The sequence below is a fragment of the Perca flavescens genome, chromosome 8, assembly GCF_004354835.1.
Source record: "Perca flavescens isolate YP-PL-M2 chromosome 8, PFLA_1.0, whole genome shotgun sequence".
Lineage (NCBI taxonomy): Eukaryota > Metazoa > Chordata > Actinopteri > Perciformes > Percidae > Perca > Perca flavescens.
This window is the reverse complement of record NC_041338.1, coordinates 17,097,678-17,119,654: the sequence shown is the minus strand read 5'-3', so window position 1 is coordinate 17,119,654 and position 21,977 is coordinate 17,097,678. Positions and strand designations below refer to the sequence as shown.

General features: G+C 42.1%; 1 protein-coding gene across 2 annotated transcripts in view; it reads right to left on the bottom strand.

Annotated features, from left to right (window-relative positions):
• The window catches only part of pparab (peroxisome proliferator-activated receptor alpha b), a 36,233-nt gene that overhangs the window by 3,941 nt on the left and 10,315 nt on the right, over positions 1–21,977 (bottom strand). The window contains exons 2-5 of one of the 2 annotated variants that reach the window (XM_028585828.1): positions 16,501–16,749; positions 14,592–14,755; positions 10,455–10,593; positions 3,341–3,540 (exon numbers count right to left, since the gene is read on the bottom strand). In XM_028585828.1, coding sequence (XP_028441629.1) covers positions 3,341–3,540; positions 10,455–10,593; positions 14,592–14,755; positions 16,501–16,708 — 711 coding nt within the window. In that variant the 5' untranslated portion in view covers positions 16,709–16,749. Of the gene's footprint in view, positions 1–3,340; positions 3,541–10,454; positions 10,594–13,749; positions 13,946–14,591; positions 14,756–16,500; positions 16,750–21,977 lie in introns of those variants that run through there. The other variant, XM_028585829.1, reaches the window with a different exon arrangement.

Genomic DNA, 21,977 nt, shown 5'->3' with positions numbered 1-21,977 from the left:
TAAGTAAGTCTTCAATTTTTATAATGGCTGTTCTCTTCTTTTTTTGGGGTTCACTGCCTGGATTGATGCTATGTGATTCTGCAGAAGTAAGGAAGCCACATTTGTCATCTTATTGTCACAATAACCTCAGGCGCTTGTACTTCAGTGGAAAGGTACTTCAGTGGGTAGAGAGAGGTACAAAGCCCACAGCCCTGGTTGACTCTTGAGATTTCCATGATGACAGAATTGCTCTCCTTGACCCTGCAGCGACAACCTTATGGATGGTCAAAGGGCTTTGTAGGCCATTTTCTATACATATTAATACAGTTTATACTGGAAGCAGAGCCAGGGGTGCTACACTGAGAGCACTACACTTGACCTGACTAACTGCTGCAACACATTTGAGAAAAAAAGTGGATCAATTTAGCCTTATCAAAATGTTATGTATGCTCCAGAAGCTGTCTACAGCTACTGGAAGAGAACAGAAGAGTCTACAACCAGGCTAGCGACTCTAGGTGGCTGTACGTAGGCACAATGATGCTCACAATGACAACGCTAACATGCTGATCTTTAGCAGGTATATTGTAGGGCTGCAACTAACGATTATTTTAATAATCGATTAATATGTCGATTATTTTTTCGATTAATCGATGAATCGGATAAAAAAAAAGCATTAATTTACATCAACTCAATACATGCATACTTATTGTTTTAGTTAATAGTTGTGTAAAGGTAAGTAACCCAAATAGCAGATACAGACAAGACAGACAGACAGACAGACAGACACACACACACACACTTATTCATTAAATTATTACCATCATTGTAGTAAGTGCAAGTTAAGTTCGTTTATACACCACACACTATTTTATTTGTCAACAATAACTGATATGGGACAAAGCACATAATATATACATAACAGATTGAAAAATTAATGGGCCAAAAAAGGCGAGTGAAACTATACCACCCCTGCTTTATTACGGTTATTACCGAGCTAACGCTAGCTTGTCATGCTAGTCAGCTGGATAACGAGTAAACAGCAGCACCAGAAGAGCTACTGGAGGGACGGTACGTTCCTCACTTCAGAACGGAACAGAAGGAGGATAGTGTAGTGACTTTACCCTGCTGTTGAACTCCCTTCCTCCTCATCAAGGACTCCAACATGTTTACGTTTTAGGTGCTGACTCATCACCGTGGTGCGCCCGTGCCATGCCGTGTCGCTTTTGCTTATCTTGCAATAAACACGTTTTTGATTTATTTAGTGTGAAATGCTCCCACACCTTGGATGACTTAGGTCGTACTGATTTCTCTGCCTCCGCCGAGTGTTTCAGAACAACGTTACGGGTCTCTCCGGTCTCTCTCCGTATTTCCTCTACCCCCGCTCTGCTCTTTTTTCTTTTCTTTCGCTCCGCGCTGCTCCGCTCTGCGCTCAACTCAATGTTTTTTTTATCTCCGCGACTAGGTGGCCTAATAGTTGCGCGACACAACGAATCGATAATTAAATTCGTTGCCAACTTTTTTAGTAATCGAATTTTATCGATTTTATCGATTCGTTGTTGCAGCCCTAGTATATTGTTTACCATGTTATCTGTCTTTTTGTAGCATGTTAGCATGCTAGCATTTGCTATGAACAGCTGTAGTTGATGGGAATGTATTTAATGCTGTATGTATTCGGTCATAAACCAAAATATTAATATATTATTAAAATTTGATCTGATAATGCTGCTAGATGAAAAATCAAGAAATCACCAAAGTAGGCTTCATCCTCTGGGGGACTATTTATGTGCAGAATATTGACAGTTGTACAGTTGGATCAAAGTGGTGGACCAACCCAAATGAACCAACTGAAGCAACATGGCCGTCCTAAGAGCCACGCTGCTAGCATGACTTAAACTAAGAACAATGTATAGCCTTCCTCTTATGATTTACTATGCTGAACCTTCAAATATAACTCAATTGGAGGATTAGGTAATAGCAAAAACATCCATAATGAAAATAATCACTAGTTACAGCCCTACTGAGAACAGTCATAATTTGTAAAAGGCAATCTCCCTCTTGTATTTCCCAATAAACTTCAGGGTATATCCATATCCAGTATACAGTGTAACTCAGCAGCAACAGCTTCACATTTCTGTAGCTGCTTTTTGACATCCAGTCAAGACTGTACAAACTGTTTAAGATGAATCATACCACAGCAAAACCAGCTAAGTCAGACGATAAAACTTCGCTGTAACAAATCAGAGCCAGCAGTGACACAATTATGGCTCTTGACTGTTGAGTCAAACCTGACGGGAAATTCCTGGCTTAGTTACAGGTCCAAATAAGTTGATGGAAGATCCAGTTTTTCCACAACGGGGATTCAAATATATTTTGTTCAATATTTTCTACATCATACGTGATCTTGGAACAGTATCTTCTATAGTATTTATCCACTCATTCAAATTAGTATTAAAATAATGTGAGATACAACAACATTAGAAAGCTGTCATTTTATACTGTAGGCCAACAATCTCAGAATCAAAGTTATGCAACATGTCAGAATTTGTACACAAAGCTGTGGCAAACAGTACAATATGACTTTCACAGGAAGTCCCATGTATAAAAGTGCTGCAACACCATAAATGAACACAAAAATCAAGAGGTGGATCAAACAATAGGCTACAACAGTGCATTTCCAACGGACTGCTTTCCAATGGCTACAAACTCCAGACCTCCTCTGGACTCTAAATGGACACTTATCCATCTAGAAACTTTGAACTCTAGAAGCATTGGGTGTGGTCTGTGTTTGAACATGGATGTGCACTGGGACTGACCTGTCGCTCTTGACCTATTTCACACCTACACACATCCACCCTTAGAATTCACAACAACTCTGGTCTGCAGTCCCTGACCCTCCCCTTGTCGGCCCCTCTTTTCCGATGAAAAGAAATGAAAAGAACGAGGCTGCGAGATAATTTTTCTGATGAGATTGGGGATGGGTGATGAAAAGAGTGCAGGCATGGAGGGAAACAGGCAGCGGAGGGAGAAGTGAGGGGCTCATACAGTGGCTCTTTATACAGATACAGATGTGTCCTCGTCCAGCCTGTGTGTTGGCTTGCACTACTGATTGAGCAAGTTATTTCTGTCATTGGCTGGCTGCACTCTGAGGTGAGGTCAAATTGAGACATTAGTTTGATTACAAATTTTCAATGTGCTCAGAAGGGGATTCAAATCACTCCAATGGGGAAGACATAAATTAAAAGTTGCAAGACAACATGACCTTGATTTGTGAGGAAATCCTGGTAATGAGAAGAGCCACGAACGCGCAATCCACACTCGCAACACCTTTCACTCACCAACCCACTTCACTTAATTAACGTACAGGGGTGCTGGTCTTGCCGGTGAGAATGGTTCGAGCCTTGGCCTTGTTCATGTTGAAGTTCTTGAGGAAGGCCTCATAAATCTGCCGGGCCAGCGTCTTCTGGTCGGCTACCTGGGGGTCCTCCACCTCCCTGTCCCCCGTTACCATCTCCGCCTTCAGCTTTAGCTTCTCTGACTGGGGCATCCGACCAAAACGGATGGCTGTAAACAAAGCAGACAGGAAGTCAGACTAAGATTACAGAATTTATGCCCGTACAAATCTGTCATGTCACAGATCAAATATACAGTGTAACAGGTGTTGCAGAAAATGAAACAAATGCAATGTAAATATTAGATTTAATAATATGATTATAAACAGCCTTTTCAATAAAACAGAGAAAACTACTGTATAAGAACAAAGAGAGGGCACAGAGTGCTTCAAAACATACCCAGTTTTGGAAAATGTAAAATAGCTTGAACTCCACAAAACCACAATAATCACTTATTAAAGATGTGATATCTGGAGGAATCATTTTCAAATTCTCTACAAAAACACACCCACTACTTGAAATTAACCCAGTAGCAATGACATGTTCTAAAATAGCACTACTGAAAATGTGCCAAAAAGTTATTTCTCCCAATCTATGGATCTAAGGACAGTATTCTGTAGTATTCTAAAGAAGAGAATCTCACATTTCCTTGACAAACATAATGTCATATTCAGCAAAAGTCCAATTGGCTTTACGCCCGCACCACAGATCAACTCGATCAAAGACTTGATGAGCACAAAGATGTCCACCAGTGATGCTACTTGAATCTCTAATTTTTTAATGTCAATGTAAAAGAATACCATTAGCCATAATACAATTAGTCCCAGACCTTAATTACAAAGTCAGTGAAGCTAAATTCTACTTTTATTAAGATTATGTATTTATTTATTCGGTCTATAAAACAATACAGCAGCAACTAGATCTGTAAACAGCAAAATGCAAGCATTAGACACACTAATTCTAATGAAAACAATCTTCCACTGAGAAAAAGGTCAGAAAAACACAGACCAGTTTGCCATAGAACGTTATTTAAAAGACAAAAACATTACCTGACTATTTAAGTTTTACAGATGCAGACCTCTTTCACATTGGCAGTAAAATCATCCAAAATTAGCACCAAGAGTCCTCTGTGCAAAAAAAAACAACACTTGGCGGAGTCAGGTGGTGGCCTGAGGTAAAGTCTGCGGGTCGCCAATGTACCCTCAGTACTGCCCTGACATAACTTAACACTGCAGTCAAACACGTGCAATTTATTTTTGCTGCAAAACAGCAGGGATTTAATGAAGCGAGGGTGGGGAGTGTTGGTTTGTTGGGTTTTTAATGCAATGTGCTTCTTTGCTTCATGGTATGAATATTTAAATGTATAGTCATAGGTTGTTATGTGAATATGAACAGCAGAAATAGGTTACGCAAGAAAATCACTTCAAATAAATATTGTGAATCTTGCATAAGGATCATAATGCAACAGGTCCAGCAGCCCCTCACAACACTGAAATAAACTAATTCATCAATGTAAGCCTGAATTCCACCCAACAAAGTTAATTAAATAAAAGGAGATTCACATTTTTTATTAATAAGGAACGCTTTAAAACCTTAATTGGAAGAAGAAGAAAAAACAATAACCAAAAAAAGCCCTGAGGGGTTTATTTTAGATGCACACATTTGGGCCATAAGCAAACATCATAGTCTAACTGCTGCTATGCCACACAGAAAAACTGAACAAGACACTCAGGGCTAGATTTACTAACACTAGCGCAGTTTGCTCTGCGTCTGTTTATGCGAGTTCGGTAATAGCGCACGCTATGCTTCCACATTTTGCGTAGTATTTATCAACCCTGACACCCATCAGGCAATCAGCGTCTTTCTCCGCCCACTATACCGTAAATTGCGCTGTAGCGAAGCGGTACTTGTGCTATGATATGGCTGAGTGCAGACTGAGATATTCCCACTGCTGATGCTATGACTGTTTGAAATGATCCGGCTGCCAATATTTGTAATGTAGCGAGGAGTTTAACAACTGCTGGAATGGAATGTGAACGCTGAGTGGGAGATTCAATGTCATCTTTGATTTCTTCCAGTAACTCTAATATTGCATGGCTGCTTGATCTGTAACGCTAAATGATGTTGTGTTCACTGACAAAGTGTGATTCTTGTGTTAAAAATATTTTCAGCCTTGCCTATGTCTTCGTCTTGCTCAAATTACTGTTGCCATTTCACCAGCGGCATAAAGGTCTACGAGGAAACTCGATTGCGGCTGGTTTAGACCTGCTTTTAAGAGGCGGAGAATTTCCCCCGCAGAATAGAGACGCGCTCTTACGGACAGTCTTTGTAAATACCACGGAATATATAATTAGGCGCACTTTGCGCTTATCCTCCCACCTTTTTGGGTGGAACTCCCACTTTCCCCACGACCCTCCCACGAACGCATATTGAAAGCGCAACTTGTCTCTTCTCGCTCATGTGGCAGACAATCTGCGGTTTTAACCAAGTGCGCCCTGTTTGTAAATAGCCCGCATCGGTTACGTCCGTCTTTACGACCAAATGGCGCCTGGAAACAGGCGCAAACGGCTTGATAAATCTAGCCCTCATTCCTTTGCCACCCTAAAGTGAGTGGCCACCCCTATGAAACACCATGGTGAGATACACATTAAATTCAGGTTAAATCTGGGTCCAAATATTTCACTTTTAACAAGTGAAATGTATGGAGGTGATGAAGAAATCTGGTGCTGAAAGAATAGAGAAATGATGGGGTCCACTCAGTCATCACAGTTGGACTTGGTGAGACGGGGAGAAAGTTTATGCGAGAAGGACAGAAAGGAGGGAAACATATTTTAACAAATAAATAAAGACTTTCCTTGAAATGCATTACAGCAATGAGAAAAATAGGAATAAACACAAAAGGGCACTACACATTACAAGGTGTGTGTGAAGTGTGTTTCAACATTATGCAAGAGTTGTTTTTCTACTAGAGGATGCCAGCATCTCTCAGACGGTCTGATCCCATTTGACTAATAAGATTAGAGGTGAACAGAATTTAACCCCTCCTCACCAATTTAAATGTGCACAAGCTGATGCCACACACATAAGCTCTCTGAGAACCCAACATTCAGGTGCACCTACCACCTGCATTTATGAGACCATCAAGGCTTAAAAGGAGATCTGATTTCCCTGTTTTCCAACGAGCCGCCCACTGTTGAAACAAATCCAGACCAACCGAGACGGACTGAGCAAAGATACCGAGCTAGCAGACAGCACGAGGGCCCATTAGATTACTGCTCACTAAGTGGATGGATCATCTGAAGCTGGTAAAGCTCCACAGTGGGCACCTTGGCAGGAGCCAAGTCTAATTAAGATGAGAGGAAGTGAGTGATGTTAAGCTGAGCATAAGTCAATTTCCTAAAATCTAGTGTGAGGTGGGGGTAGGGGGACAGTCTGTCATTCTATTAAGTCATTTCAGCCATTAAACACCACACCACACCACACCACTGTAAGACTGGTTAGTGTGGCCATTTTCTCACAAACTGCCAAAACATGTAATAATGTGTTTATGGCAGCGCATGTCGTCAGTACATGAGATCTGAGACATTATTAAGTTGCTGGAGTCAAGAAACTTTCAATCACTTGTGTGTTGTGTGATAAAAAGCATGTTGCTGCTTCTGCAACAGCAAGAAAGAGATGTTGATATTTTAGAAAACTAAAGCACTGTAATACAATTTTACCCCAAGACAACATTGAGTGGCCTAAGTCATTACAATACAAATGTAACTTTCCCCTCTTCACTGTCCACTTTAGAATAAAGGCATTCAATGTGCTCAAAATATAAATGATATACATTTTGTTTTACTGAGCCAAAATCAGATTGTATTGCATTTTTGTTACGATGGCCCCTTATCAACAAGTTTTGGACAGATAGATATGATTTTATGTTGAAATGAATACAACAGAGCCTACTGTTATAAGTAATATATCTTAACAAAATGGAACACAGGAACATCCAGTATCTTCAGTCCGTCGATACAAACAGAGGGACAAAGCTCCAAAATTAGCATTGCTGCGGTCTTGTAGTCTCTTCAACCACCAGACTCCAAAAGATGTCTCAAATGTCCTTCCTCCCCCTCTACGGTTACAATTAGCTCATGAAACTCAATACATATAAATTGTAAAAGGAAGTCGAGCTTACAGAAATACTAGTACTTTAAGGCACTACCATATCATCATCAAAATCTGGGCTAGGTCTCAAAATGTCAATAACCCCATGGGTCAAAATAAGATGCTCAACCCAGCCTCTGCATCCTCAGGTCACTGCCAGCATTGTGGGATATTTGCAAAGTGTGCACAGACTATAAGTAAACCCACCGATTACATTGACCCTTTTTGATGGTTCTAACACACACACACACACACACACACACACACACACACACACACACACACACACACACACACACACACACACACACACACACACACACACACACACACACACCACACACACACACAGTTTCAGTGCTTGTTTCCCAATCAGGACACTGACCATGACCAAGGGTCAGCATGCTATGTTGTACGTTTACACAGAGTAAACAACATTCACCAGAATCACAAAGTTTGACTTCAAAATCCCTGTATTCCAAACAAAGATATTGCAATGCTGAGTTGCACGTCTGATGTAAGGCTTTTAAGACAATACTTTTTAGAGTGTGCACATATATTGCATGTGCAAATGCTTTGTCTGCGACGGTCAAGAATGAAACAGACTGCGTTGGCTGGATTAATGATCACAAAATATTGATGCATTTTTTTGAGACTGAGATTTTAAAAATACACTCTTAATAATTTTAGAAAGTGATGCAATGTTATGGGACTAAAGTCACAATTTTTAAAAAGTCACAATATTACAAAAAAAAGATGAAGTCATACTTTTTCAAGAAAAAAGTCATTTTGATAGTGTTACCATAAGTCTTAATTTGACATTGAATTTACGACTTTATTCACCTAATATTTTTTTTCCTTCAAAATTATAATAAAATATTACAAATAATTGTTTGAAAAATCTCAGATTTCACAGGGAAATGTACACTGTAAACAAAAAAATATGATTGCTGTAAAACACAGTGCAGGCTCTCTTCCAGCAAGAAAATGAATACAAATGCAATATGGTTTAAGTTATTGGATGACAAGGTTTCTTAGCATATGTGATTAATTAACATTAATTTTGTTTGTTTTTTACATTTTGGGCTCTTACTAGGGGTGTGACGAGACGCTTACTCCACGAGACGAGACACATCACGAGATTGGGTTCACGAGAACGAGACGAGATTTTAAATTTTTTTTTAAAGAAATCCTCAATGATGAAATATATGAATGGAAAATAGTTTTTTTATTCAACTGAAAAATCACAAAATGCAAAACAATTTGTGTGCATTTTGAAATCAACTATTAATGATGAATGTTATTTACTTTTTTTTTTTTACTATTTTAATGAATCATATGCAGTAAAGGACGTGCAAACACTGCAAAATGTTTTGTATAAACTCTACCAACTGGCTTCTGCCCTGTACAATTTCACATGAGAAATCTAACTCCTTTCCACAAATCGAACATAAAAAAATAAACAGTATGCGTAAATAAATGTGTAAATAACAGAAAAACTTTAAATGCAAACAGTAAGTGTATCAATAACCAAAGTACTGCTCTCTCAAAACTACAAGTGCAAACCGAAACAATTTTTTTTCTATAAGATAAACTACACAGAACAGCCTAAGATATGGTCATGTTCTTTTTCAAGAATATAAGCATGTCGACTATTTCTGGCAGCAGTTGAGACCTTTGGGCAGTAACTATGTCTCCTGCAGTAGAAAAAACACACTCACTTGGAACAGAGGTAGCAGGGATGGAAAGGTATGCTTTGGCAAGTGGAGACAGCAATATTTAGGAGTTGCCGAAATCCGACATTTTCCACCACAGAAAATGGCCTCATATCAGCTGCAATGAAAACGCCTATGTCCCTCGTTATTGCCGTGGCTCTTGCACGGCAATTATTTGCAGAGATGCAAAGGCTTTTAGAGTTGTTTGCCCTTTTAATGTTTTCGTCGCGGGTGCAGTAGTTAGTAGAGAGCTGTGGTGGTGCTGTAAGTGTTTTTGCATAGTGCTCGTGTTAGCCGCGGTATACGGCATTTTTTTCTTACAATGTTTACATATTGTGTTCGTCTTTTCTGTCACTCTTTCGCCGTTTATTATTTCCGCAGGAAAACCAAAATGTTTGCACACAAATGATTTAAAAGTTGCAGGGGGATCTTCAATAGTAATTTCACGCTCCATCACGCTGACATCACATCGCCTCACGAGACAACTTTTCACCTCGACGAGAAATCTCGTCACGTTTTAATCTCGCGAGATCTCGTAAAACGAGATCTCGTCACACCCTTAGCTCTTACCATGTGCCCTCTATTGCTGCAGCAACGCTAAATATAGGTGTGCTATTATGGGTTTTGTCTGTCACATAATCAGGTGGATCGACTCACTTATCATATTTCCAACAAAAGGGTTCAGCCATTGGAATTCAACATGAATCCAGCACTGCAAAGGCTACACAGACACAGATAGACCATGTACTGCACATGAGTGAATTGCAGATCTAAGATGTATTTTTCTGAATAAAGGAAAATACAGATGATCTACAGATGGTATCTGTAGAAGAAGCTGTCAAATAGCCTGGATTAGTCTTCAGTTAGAGACATGCCTTAGCATGCAACTTAACACTCAACTGAGGTGTTAGATTTCTTATTTGTGCTAATTATGTGTATATGTGCCTGTTCACATCCGCACGACTGTGGTACTCTGTTAAGTAGTGTGTGTTTACAAGTAACAAGAACCGTGTGTGTGTGTGTGTGTGTGTGTGTGTGTGTGTGTGTGTGTGTGTGTGTGTGTGTGTGTGTGTGTGTGTGTGTGTGTGTGTGTGTGTGTGTGTGTGTGTGTGTGTGTGTGTGTGTGTGTGTGTGTGTGTGTGTGTGTGTGCACATGTGCACATGTGCACATGTGCTGGGTTTTGAATCACAGCCTAGACCCACCCTGCCCTGTAGGACTCACCGTTGTGGGACATGCCCACTGACAGGCACTTCTGGAAGCGGCAGTATTGGCACTTGTTGCGGTTCTTTTTTTGGATCTTGCAGCGACGCTCACACTTGTCATACTCCAGCTTCAGACGGATGGTCCGCCTAAAAAAACCCTGAACGAATGAAGGGAAAACATTGCTAAAATGTGAATACTGCTCACATGAACCAAAAAACATAATACAGTTAGAGAGACAAGTAAATTACCTTTTAATAAACTGTGCGGTTATGAAATCAGTTTCAGGATCCAGAAAAAAAAAACTATTAACTAACTCTTTATTAAGAAAGAAGATTATTTTTAGAGAAGCAGTTATTTATTCCCATACCATCCTCGCTTACACAAGCTTGACAAAAACAAACATTTAACTTTGGCGAGGAACAGATCGAGCAAGTGGCATGTCTATGGTTGGCCAGAGGGTAGAACATGGCCCGGGGAGTTGCTTAACAACATATTTAGCCATACTTCATAGCAACTTGCAATTTTATCCAAAACTGTCACCCAGCGTGCCAAATGACACACAGTATGAAAGACAGGAAAATATTCGTACAATACAAGATTACACATGGTATAATGGGACATAGCAGTGTCGGTGGGAAACGCTTCAACTTCAACCACGTGTTACATAACGTGTTACATAACCCTGACACACACACACACACACACACACACACACACACACACACACACACACACACACACACACACACACACACACACACACACACACACACACACACACACACACACACACACACACACACGGAGGTCAGGCTACATGGGCTTCATGTCGACGCTGCTTGTGTTCACTGTCGTAAAGGATCAGTGTGCGGACAACACAGAGGTCGGCCTCCTCCTATTACTGAAGGGGAAGGATGCATATGAGAGGATATGTGTGTGCATGTCAAGTTGTTTTATATACAAAAATATAACAATTCTGATAATTCGGTACCCTGCAACGGAGGCAGTTGCAGGGTACCGAAGGGCCCGAAGGGCTGCAGCCTCTGCCGTGAAAGAGGCAAAGCAGCGGGTGTGGGAGAAGTTTGGAGAAGACATGGAGAAGGACTTTCGGTCGGCACCAAAGTGCTTCTGGAAAACTGTTCGCCACCTCAGGAGGGGGAAGCGGGGAACCATCCAAGCTGTGTACAGTAAGGATGGGACACTGTTGACCTCAACTGAGGAGGTAATAGGGCGGTGGAAGGAGCACTTTGAGGAACTCCTGAATCCGACTAATACGCCCTCTATGTTAGAGGCAGAGCTGGAGGATAACGGGGGACTGTCGATTTCCCAGGCGGAAGTCACTGATGTAGTCAAACAACTCCACAGTGGCAAAGCCCCGGGGATTGATGAGATCCGTCCAGAAATGCTCAAGGCTCTGGGTGTGGAGGGGCTGTCCTGGTTGACACGCCTCTTCAACATTGTGTGGAAGTCTGGGACGGTGCCAAAGGAGTGGCAGACTGGGGTGGTGGTTCCCCTTTTTAAAAAGGGGGACCAGAGGGTGTGTGCCAATTACAGGGGTATCACACTTTTCAGCCTCCCTGGTAAAGTCTACTCCAAGGTGCTGGAAAGGAGGGTTCGGCCGATAGTCGAACCTTGGGTTGAGGAGGAACAATGCGGATTCCGTCCTGGTCGTGGAACAACGGACCAGCTCTTCACTCTCGCAAGGATCCTGGAGGGAGCCTGGGAGTATGCCCAACCGGTCTACATGTGTTTTGCGGATTTGGAGAAGGCGTATGACCGGGTCCCCCGGGAGATACTGTGGAAGGTGCTGCGGGAGTATGGGGTGAAGGGGTCTCTACTCAGGGCCATCCAATCTCTGTACAACCAAAGTGAGAGCTGTGTCCGGGTTCTCGGCAGTAAGTCAGACTCGTTTCAGGTGAGGGTTGGCCTCCGCCAGGGCTGCGCTTTGTCACCAATCCTGTTTGTAATATTTATGGCAGGATATCGAGGCGTAGTCGGGGTGGGGAGGGGTTGCAGTTTGGTGGGCTGGGGATCTCATCACTGCTCTTTGCAGATGATGTGGTCCTGATGGTATCATCGGCCTGCGACCGGTTTGCAACCGAGTGTGAAGCGGTTGGGATGAGGATCAGCACCTCTAAATTGGAGGCCATGGTTCTCAGCAGGAAACCGATGGAATGCCTTCTCCAGGTAGGGAATGAGTCCTTACCCCAAGTGAAGGAGTTCAAGTACCTTGGGGTTTTGTTCGCGAGTGAGGGGACAATGGAGCGGGAGATTGGTCGGAGAATCGGCGCAGCGGGTGCGGTATTACATTCAATCTATCGCACCGTTGTGACGAAAAGAGAGCTGAGCCAGAAGGCAAAGCTCTCGATCTACCGGTCAGTTTTCGTTCCTACCCTCACCTATGGTCATGAAGGCTGGGTCATGACCGAAAGAACGAGGGTGGCTGGCGTCTCCCTTAGAGATAGGGTGAGAAGCTCAGTCATCCGTGAGGAGCTCGGAGTAGAGCCGCTGCTCCTTTGCGTCGAAAGGAGCCAGTTGAGGTGGTTCGGGCATCTGGTAAGGATGCCCCCTGGGCGCCTCCCTAGGGAGGTGTTCCAGGCACGTCCAGCTGGGAGGAGGCCTCGGGGAAGACCCAGGACTAGGTGGAGGGATTACATCTCCAACCTGGCCTGGGAACGCCTCGGGATCCCCCAGTCGGAGCTGGTTAATGTTGCTCGGGAAAGGGAAGTTTGGGGTCCCCTGCTGGAGCTGCTCCCCCCGCGACCCGACACCGGACAAGCGGACGAAGATGGATGGATGGATGGATGGATGGATTTTAAGACCCAGTGGACAACCTACAGTATACTGCATTTTCTGCATTGCATCTCTATCTCCTCTCATTTCCTGACACCTCTCTACTGTCCAACTTTTTTTCTTTCCTTTTTTAAAGATGGAACTGGAATTCTTGATTGAAATTGAAATGTGACAAACCTTGCTGGCCTATTATGACAGACTTGATTTGTAATATAAAAGCGTTGGAGGTAGCACTGGAGGTAGACTTGAAAATAAGACTTGAAAATAAGAAAAAAATGTTGCACACTCTGGCTCCATATGCATATCTCTTTTTATTCTCTAATAACAGACCCATAAATGCTTTTGGAGCCAGGGTGTGCAACACTTTTTCATATTTTTAAGACTTGATTAATATATCCAGTGATTTGCTATCGCAAAAAGGGGCTTCCACATTACCCTTTGGTACTTCATAGGTCACTTCTGATATATGTACTTTTAATCACCCCTCCTAAATATAGATGTTGTTACTAAACAAATTTACCTTGGCTTTTGTGATGACGTGTTGTTTTAGAGATTTACGACTTCACTCTGCATAGGTCACATAGTTTTGGCTCTGCCCTGTGGACAAGACCAAGGCCTTTGTCCAGTGTAGATACATCTGTATTGATGCACGGAGCTGCTGAGTTTATGTATCACTTCCTGACATTCATACTCCTACTGCTCTCTTGGCTGACACATTTAGCTGCACCCAGTGGATTCACAGTGTGGAGGTGTAGAAAAGTCGCTCATTTCAGCTACTTTCCCCTCAGCGACTGATAGAAAAGAAAAAATTTATAAAGAGTACACAATACTGACACACCAACATAAGCTCAAAAACACATGCACACACACCTCAAGTTAGACTATCTTCGTCCTTGCCTCTCAAAAAAGATCCTTGAGTTGTTCAACATGACTGGTAAACAATTAACTCAAAGATTATTGAGCGACCACGTGTAAAGGCCAAGCCTGGTAGTTCTGAAGCTTTAAGAAAGTATAATCAGTCACAAGACATACTGCCTCTGGATTTCTGGCATGTCCTACTTTTTTTCAGTGTCTTGAAATTGGTTAATGTGTAGTCAAAAGGCGGTTTGAGATTCTTGGCTTGTCTGTACTTGAGTGTGGGTTACTTTGGGAGAGAGCGATTGATGGATATTGACAAAAATATTGATTGATGGAGAGAAACCAGTAGTAAGTAAAACACATTGTAGGGTGAGAAGTTAAGAGAGACCAGGCATGTGTGATAACTTCAGATTCAATCCTCACAATAACGTCCGTACACTGGTCTAGTCTTTGCCAACGTCTAAGGTGAAATATTGAGATAGAACCAATTAATCTTCGTCTCACCTTGCAGCCCTCGCATGCGTGGACTCCATAGTGATAGCCCGAGGCACGGTCAGCACAAACTCGACATTCTAGATTGAGCGAAGAGGAGGCAGATGAGAACTCATCCTGGCCCGCTGCCATCCCGTAAACAACCGACGACGGGCTGGATGCTGGTGTCAGGGCATCTACAAAACACAAGCACATGGATGATTACATGTGTCATTGCATTACTGCCCCCTGATCAATACACACATCTTAAGGCAAACACTGCACTGGTAGCCAATTAATAAGTCTGGATAAGTCTGGTGATATTGTATATGTTTCTCATAGTCAACAAAATCCCATGGAAAAACCAAATCGACAAGCAGGCCCACTTCACACACTGATTGGCCAGGTGTGTAAAGGAGAGAAAGTATACAGGAACTTTAACTTGTCTCTCAAGCGGTCTTTTGTAAATGGGGGTTTGCTTTGCTCAGTTTCATGAATGGTGCCAGAGTGTAGGCAATGTAATACTTTTTTTTTTTTTTAAGTATAACAATTGATGGGCCTATCATACTTTGTCATAGCCTGCAGTACACAGGATACATGCTGATCTTGTCACAACAATCAGACGACAAACTGAGTCACAATCTTGAAAGAAATGTACCTTCCTCTGCCTTAATGAATGCATCTCTACTGTCTCACCTCCCTCCGGCAAAGAACTAGTGGAATATAAAGTACAGCTTGAACTTTTTGCCCTGAAAAAGGACAGTCTGTTCCATCACAGCAACTAGATATTCAGAGATAATCGCATGTTGTTTGCATTGGGTTGCCTGTCACAAGCATAACAGTGTTGGAGTAGTATTACTGATCCTCCTCGTGGATGACAGGTCTTGAGGTTGCCAACAGTTTTCTATTTCCACCTTGTGAAGGCAGCATGGTTGGTAGAACTTGCTTGGTACACAAATAGCAAATGTGAAACGGTACCAAACAGTGGCACTAAGTCAAGCCACATGAGTTGGTCGAGAGAAGCCAGAACGGGGATAAGCGGCATTTGACAGCGGACCTGGAGCTGTGTTCCAGCATGGTACAAGTGCATATGTTTTAACTGATTGTGGACAAGAAAAGCATGTCAGTGTTTCTTCTGCTTCTTAGCACTTCTGAACACCCATAAATCCTGAACACCCTCTCACTGACTTTTCCATGACATCATCAAATGTTTCCGTGATGACTTCTCCCCATACTTCCCTCACTTTTCTCCTCTCATTCCATCTCCCTCACTCACACCCTCTATTCTCTCATTACATGTTTATCTTTCTGTACTATTTATGACTTCTTCACTTGTTGCATAACTGGGTAGGAGATGCCCATGTGTCTTTTATTTAGGAGGAAACACAGTAGCAAAATGTATGAATTTCTCAATGGATATGGGTCAACGAGAAGGGCTGGAAGAGGACAAAGAGGTAAAACAATGGGACAGAAAATAAGAAGTATATAAGCAGAGAAAGAAAAGAAGACATGGGGAGGAAATAGGGAAATAAATTGGCAGGAAAATGCATCAACTCGCTCAATAAATCAGAGACAAGAAGAACGAACTGATTAAGATCAATGGACTATTGCCCAAAAGGGTAAAGCAATCTCAGACAATCTGAGTAAACAAAGGGCTGTTCAAGGATTGTACTGTAGTGCAGCTTTGTTGAAGGTCAAAGCAAGAGGTTAAATTAGCCAAAGTGTATGTCCTCTCCGAACATTCAGTTGGAGCAAACAAGGGATTAAGAGGGGTAAACTGAGGGACCCCTGCTCTGGCAACAGCAATGGCAAGGAGATTACACTGAACTGCCAGAGACACTTTTAAACTGTGAAATGACAGTATAGGGGCAAACCCAAAATTGTCATCTCACCAATATTAATATAAATAGATCATTTCAGTTTAATGATAATTATACTTCACCTAGAACAGTGGAACCTTCAGAGCCATTGCTGGAGGACTGGTATTCGGGGACATCAAAGGAGCTGAGGATGTCGTTGTCGATGGACTGGGAGATGTCCTGGAGCTCCTCCATGCCGCCTATGAAGTCGTGATTGGCGCACAGGGGGCTGCCCAGCACCGAGTCCTCCAGGGGCGAAGGGGGATGGTAATGGCTCTCCATGTCGACCATAACGGTGGAGGAGCGGGTCGGTGGCACTTTCACTCATCAGACTGGGGACGGAGGACAGGGGAAGGGTGGAGGGGGAAAAGAAGAAGGTCAAAGAGGGTATGGAAACACAAACAGGCAGACAGAGAAAATAAAGATGATAATTCATTTCTAAGGTCACCTCTGTCTGAATTTCTAGAGAGTAAGCTTGCTAACATGCTGATGTTTACCAGGTGTAAATGTTTACCATGTTCACCATCATAGTTTAGTGTGTTAGCATGCTAACATTTGGTAATTAGCGATGAACACAAAGTGGTCATTAGACTTGCTTCATAAACCAAAATGTATGGCAAAATTTGAATTATTGGAGAGATTAAAACTTTGACCTGATGATGGTTAAAACATAAAGTCAGGGGATCATCAAAGTGATTACAGTTAATCCTGAGGGGGACATGAATGTCTGTACAAAATGTTATGGCAATCGTTAAGACATTTCAGTCAAAACCAAAAATGACAACCTCATTGTGGCACTAGAGGAAAAATAGAGAGATCTACACAATCATTTAATACATCATCTGGGAACCCTGAATGTTTGTACCAAATGTTTTGCCAATCCATTTAAAAGATGTTGAGATATTTTACTAGATAAGTGAAAATGTATGCTGGCAGTCCATCCTCTGGGCCCCATGAATGTCTGTACACAATTCCTTGGCAATTCATCAAACATGTTGAGATATTTCAGTCGGGATCAAAATAGTGGACCAACTGACCATTGCCATCCACAAAGCTGAGCCACAAGCATGGCTAATAACTGATTACATCATTATCACCATCAACACCACAGAGTAACATTGCTGTTACTGTTTTTCAGTGCACATGATTCAACACAGCATACATAATGCATTCAGGCCTAATGAGTATTGTTGATGCAACGTGTGGCCATCCACACTAACAGGTGCTGCATGTTGCTATAGTGGGGGGATAGTAAGGGAATGAAGGACACACAGAGTATTTTATGACATAGCACAGACCCCTCTGCTCATGAGCTATTTACTCCTAATACAGTAACCTTATCCTTGTAAACCTCATAGTGCACCCAAAATAGAAAGACAAAGGACAGAGAGACAGAAAGTGAAGCACAGGGACATGTGGGATGAATGTGGGTCACTAGGCTGGCTTAGGCTGTACTGTGATAGGCTAGTTCTGGGGTTGGCTAATAGAGGAGACACGACAGACTGGCTTGCAGTAGATGGGTGAGATTTTGCTGAATTGCACAGTGGGAACCGGGAGGAGCTTGTTGGTTAAGATTAAGACTAGCAGAGGGAATGGACCTTACATCACATATTAGAACTTCATACATCCGCATGTAAACTGGGTCAATCTTCAGTAAGCCCTTTCCATCAGGCCCCACTAAGAACATCAAACGAGGGGGAGGTGAGGGGGTGCGGTAGAGGGTGGCTATACACCTACAAGACAGCAGCTGCTGGCTGTTATCAGCCATTCTACACCTTTACACATGTCCACTTTTAGTTTAACCTTAACTTACCCCGTACTGTGCAATGTACTGTAGGTTGTTTGAGAAGAAAGACCGACTGCATGCTTAAAACGTTTCTGCCCTCCGTGCTCCCTGTGAGTCTATTTAAAAGATCTAACGACAGACATGAATGGTATTTCATTGAAGCAGCTACAGAAAGTAAAGATAATTTGCATATAGTTTAACCTTGAGTGCAGACGGCAAATAAAATGGATGAACTAAACGTGATTCTATGCGTTATGTGACGGTTAATAATAGTAGAATTAATTTATTTTTCAGTGACATTTAAAACCTTCAAGTAGGAGGGAGAGGTCCCTACTACTTTCAGGACTGGTAGGTGAGTGGGGCAGAATAACCAAAAGAAGATTAATGAACTGAAATATAGACAAATATGTAATAACAGCACAACAACAAGACCTCAAAGTCTAATCACTTGGTATGACTTGGATGAATGTGGATATGAATAAGCGGTAAGCCATCCTTTAAAATCACAGAGCACATGGTCTAATAAAACTCTGTCTTGTTGAGAAGCAATACAAGTGCAGTCAATTTACCATGTACAAAAACAAAAAAACAAAAAATTCTGCCTGCTCCTGCACTGGAAACGTCAGCCTTTGCAAATATATTAAAGAGGGAACTTGATGGTAACTTGCATCCAACTGTATGTTCTGGTATGCTGAGGTTAGGAATTTTGGCAATACGACACCCTAATACTAAAACTGCACTCTACTGAAGACACTGGTATTGTAATGGTGCCTTGTATATTGGCTAATGGATGAATATGAATACAAATGTTTTAGGGCTCAAGCCATTGGAAAGACAGCACAGCAAGTGTTTTTTAGATTTTAAAACCGGGTCAAGAAGCAGAGAAAAACAATCGCATTGCAATAAAATTAATTGTGTCATCAAGAATCACAGCCCCAAGGAACTAAACAGAATCTAATCGACCTTGCAGATTCCCACTCGTTAAAAACACTACTTTACATGAAAAGAATCCTGGCATGTGAGCGGGCAGCTTTACTGAGCTACTCACTCTTCCATACACTTGCAATTCTAAATGGAGGCAGTGTTAGCTCTGCTATGATAAAGCAAACCTCTTTAGCATTCAGCCGCTAGCTCCTGACCCTCAGGTCTTCTTTTGGAGGACATCCTGTTTCATACACTCACTTCACTGAGCACGGTCTCATCATAATAATGCTTCAAGGGGAAAAATAAAGATGCGTCTTGGCTACAGTTGGACTAACCTCCATGCTGTCTATTTGGATTACACTCCATTAACCTGCACGTTATATCTAGTGGTAAGATGAGATAACTTTGGATTTACAGAATATCCGAAAAAAAACATTCTGTGTCAACACACACCCACTGCATGCATGACTTTCTTATCAAATGACATGACAGGAGTCCTTTTCTGAACTCATGAGTCCCTACCAGCAGCTATGAAGTGGACCAAGCTAATGTTGTGTTGCCACCACCATGTAACATCACAATTTAAAACACACAGATCTGCTTAGCTGCAGACTGCAGAGGTATTGTGGATTGAGACAGAGAAAGACAGAGAGAGACACAGGGGGTGGAGAGGAATGTCAGGAAAGCTACATTACAGGGTCTTTATCAGCAACGTGCGAGACAGAGTGAGCATGTGAGGCAGAGAGAGAGAAGGAAAACAGCGGTTCCTACGGTAACAGCAAGCCTTTGTCTTTAAGGTCAAGCCCTCTCAAGTGCTCACTCAACCAAGCCTGCTGAGGGCACTGTGCACACTGAGAGGAAGATGAGCAACGTGTTTGTGTGGGTTAGGGTTGGAATTAGGGTCCAAAAGGGGAGGAGGGGGTGGGGTTTAAACTGACAAAAGACCACTAACCAAGAGCCACCGAGGTCGCCATGACGATGCCATGGCAATGCCGACACATGGATAACGCTTTGAAATCAGCGGCGGAGGGCGGGCAGCAGGCATGTGAAGACAGCTACAAACTATAACAGGAATTCAATCGCTCATCATCAAAACCAATAAATCCCATTACAGACTTGTGTATTAGCAGGTCTGTGCTGGTGATCACAAGGCCGGATGTATATGTGGAGCAAAAATATCCATACTGTCCGATTGATTTCTGCACAGTTGCTGAGCATGTGCATCCAGCCCCCCCATGTTGTGCTCATCAATCTCAGTGAAGACCCACATTAGACAGACAGGCCATGAAACTGCTAGTAAGCTCCGGCTGAGGCAGATAAACATGCTCTGAATGAGAGCCAGGCATGTGGATAGCCTCCTACTCTCCCTACCGGAAACAACATAGAACAGCATGAAGTTAGTTTACACAGCCGTTTGAGATCTTTAAGAAAATGATCGATAAATCACCAGCACTGTTGAGCCGACAGTCTCAGTAGCAATACCCGCCACTCAAGAAGTAGTGCACTTCAAGTTATCTGATCTTGTGGCATCTCTAAATCCACACAGGCTATAGCTGATAGCTGAAAAGTATAATCAAAGATCACACAGCCTCCGTGACTAACTAATGTTTCTGCGACATCAATGCTTTTCTTCAAATCCATCAAACGATGAGGACAGCAAGCAGACTGTGATGACAAGAAATCACAGATAAAGCTGGCAGCAGACTAAGACATTAAAGGTGTGTATGGGCTTGTCTCACCAAGGCGTGGAAAAAAAACATTACTGAAAACACTGTAGTCCTTCCAAAGTACAGGAGAACATACCTTGGCAATGAGAGGAGACCGAAGAGCTGCTTACATACCATTTGTTTGTCTTCAGTATTGCTACCAGTCTATAAAATGTGTTTTTTCAAAGACTGTTGGTAAGTATAGTTTGTAGAATATGAAAACCCATTAATAACTTAAGTAAACAAACACTACTTCCCTACCTTCCTCATCCAAAAATGTGGGCTTCCATGTAACTGTGGTCCCTGACAACACGACATCCAGCTCTTTCCACAAGTTTGTATGATCATTCAGTGCGCGTGTGGGTTTGTGTGTGAGAGAGAGCAGACCACAGGTTAATGTTTAATCCTGTGGTCTGAGTGCTAACAGGCCTGTCAGAAGAAGGGCCTTAGGGGCATAACGGTGGTCTTAGAGCAGGAATATGGGCTGATGGGGCTGACCCGCCAGCTCTGCCTGTCAATTTGTTTGAAGAGTTCACTCTATGAGCTCAGTCTGGACCGTGCCCACAGTGTAAACACTCAACTGAACCCTTATCACTCAGAGCTGATATGCTATAGCTGGTGCCCTCTTATCGCTATGGAGATTGACCAAAGTACAGGGGAAGTGATTGACATTGGACTTTAGCTGTAGTTCCCAACAGATTAGCCATATAATAGCAGATAGCGTTGAACAGTTCAATCATTATGTTAGATCAGGATCAGATCACTTACCTTTTCATCTCAGGGTCAATATGTGATATGATTTTTGTTAATCCTAATATCATCATCCAATTACATGTTTATAGTCAATTTAAAATTGTTTATATTATTATTATTATTATTATGAGTTGCTTAATCCATCCCCATAAACATTATGCCTGCATTAGACTATGGAAATAATACATTATTGTTATGTGGTAATGCAGTTCACTTAAACTTCTATATCACACTATATTGCCTCATAACAGCAATGTAATTTTGAGAAAAATAATGCAGACTTGAAGGATTACACAACTATAGATAATAGATAGATAATAGATTTTCATATCAAATAGAAATGGATGGAAATAATGGCTGCTTGGAACGGGATGCTATGTTAATTTTAATG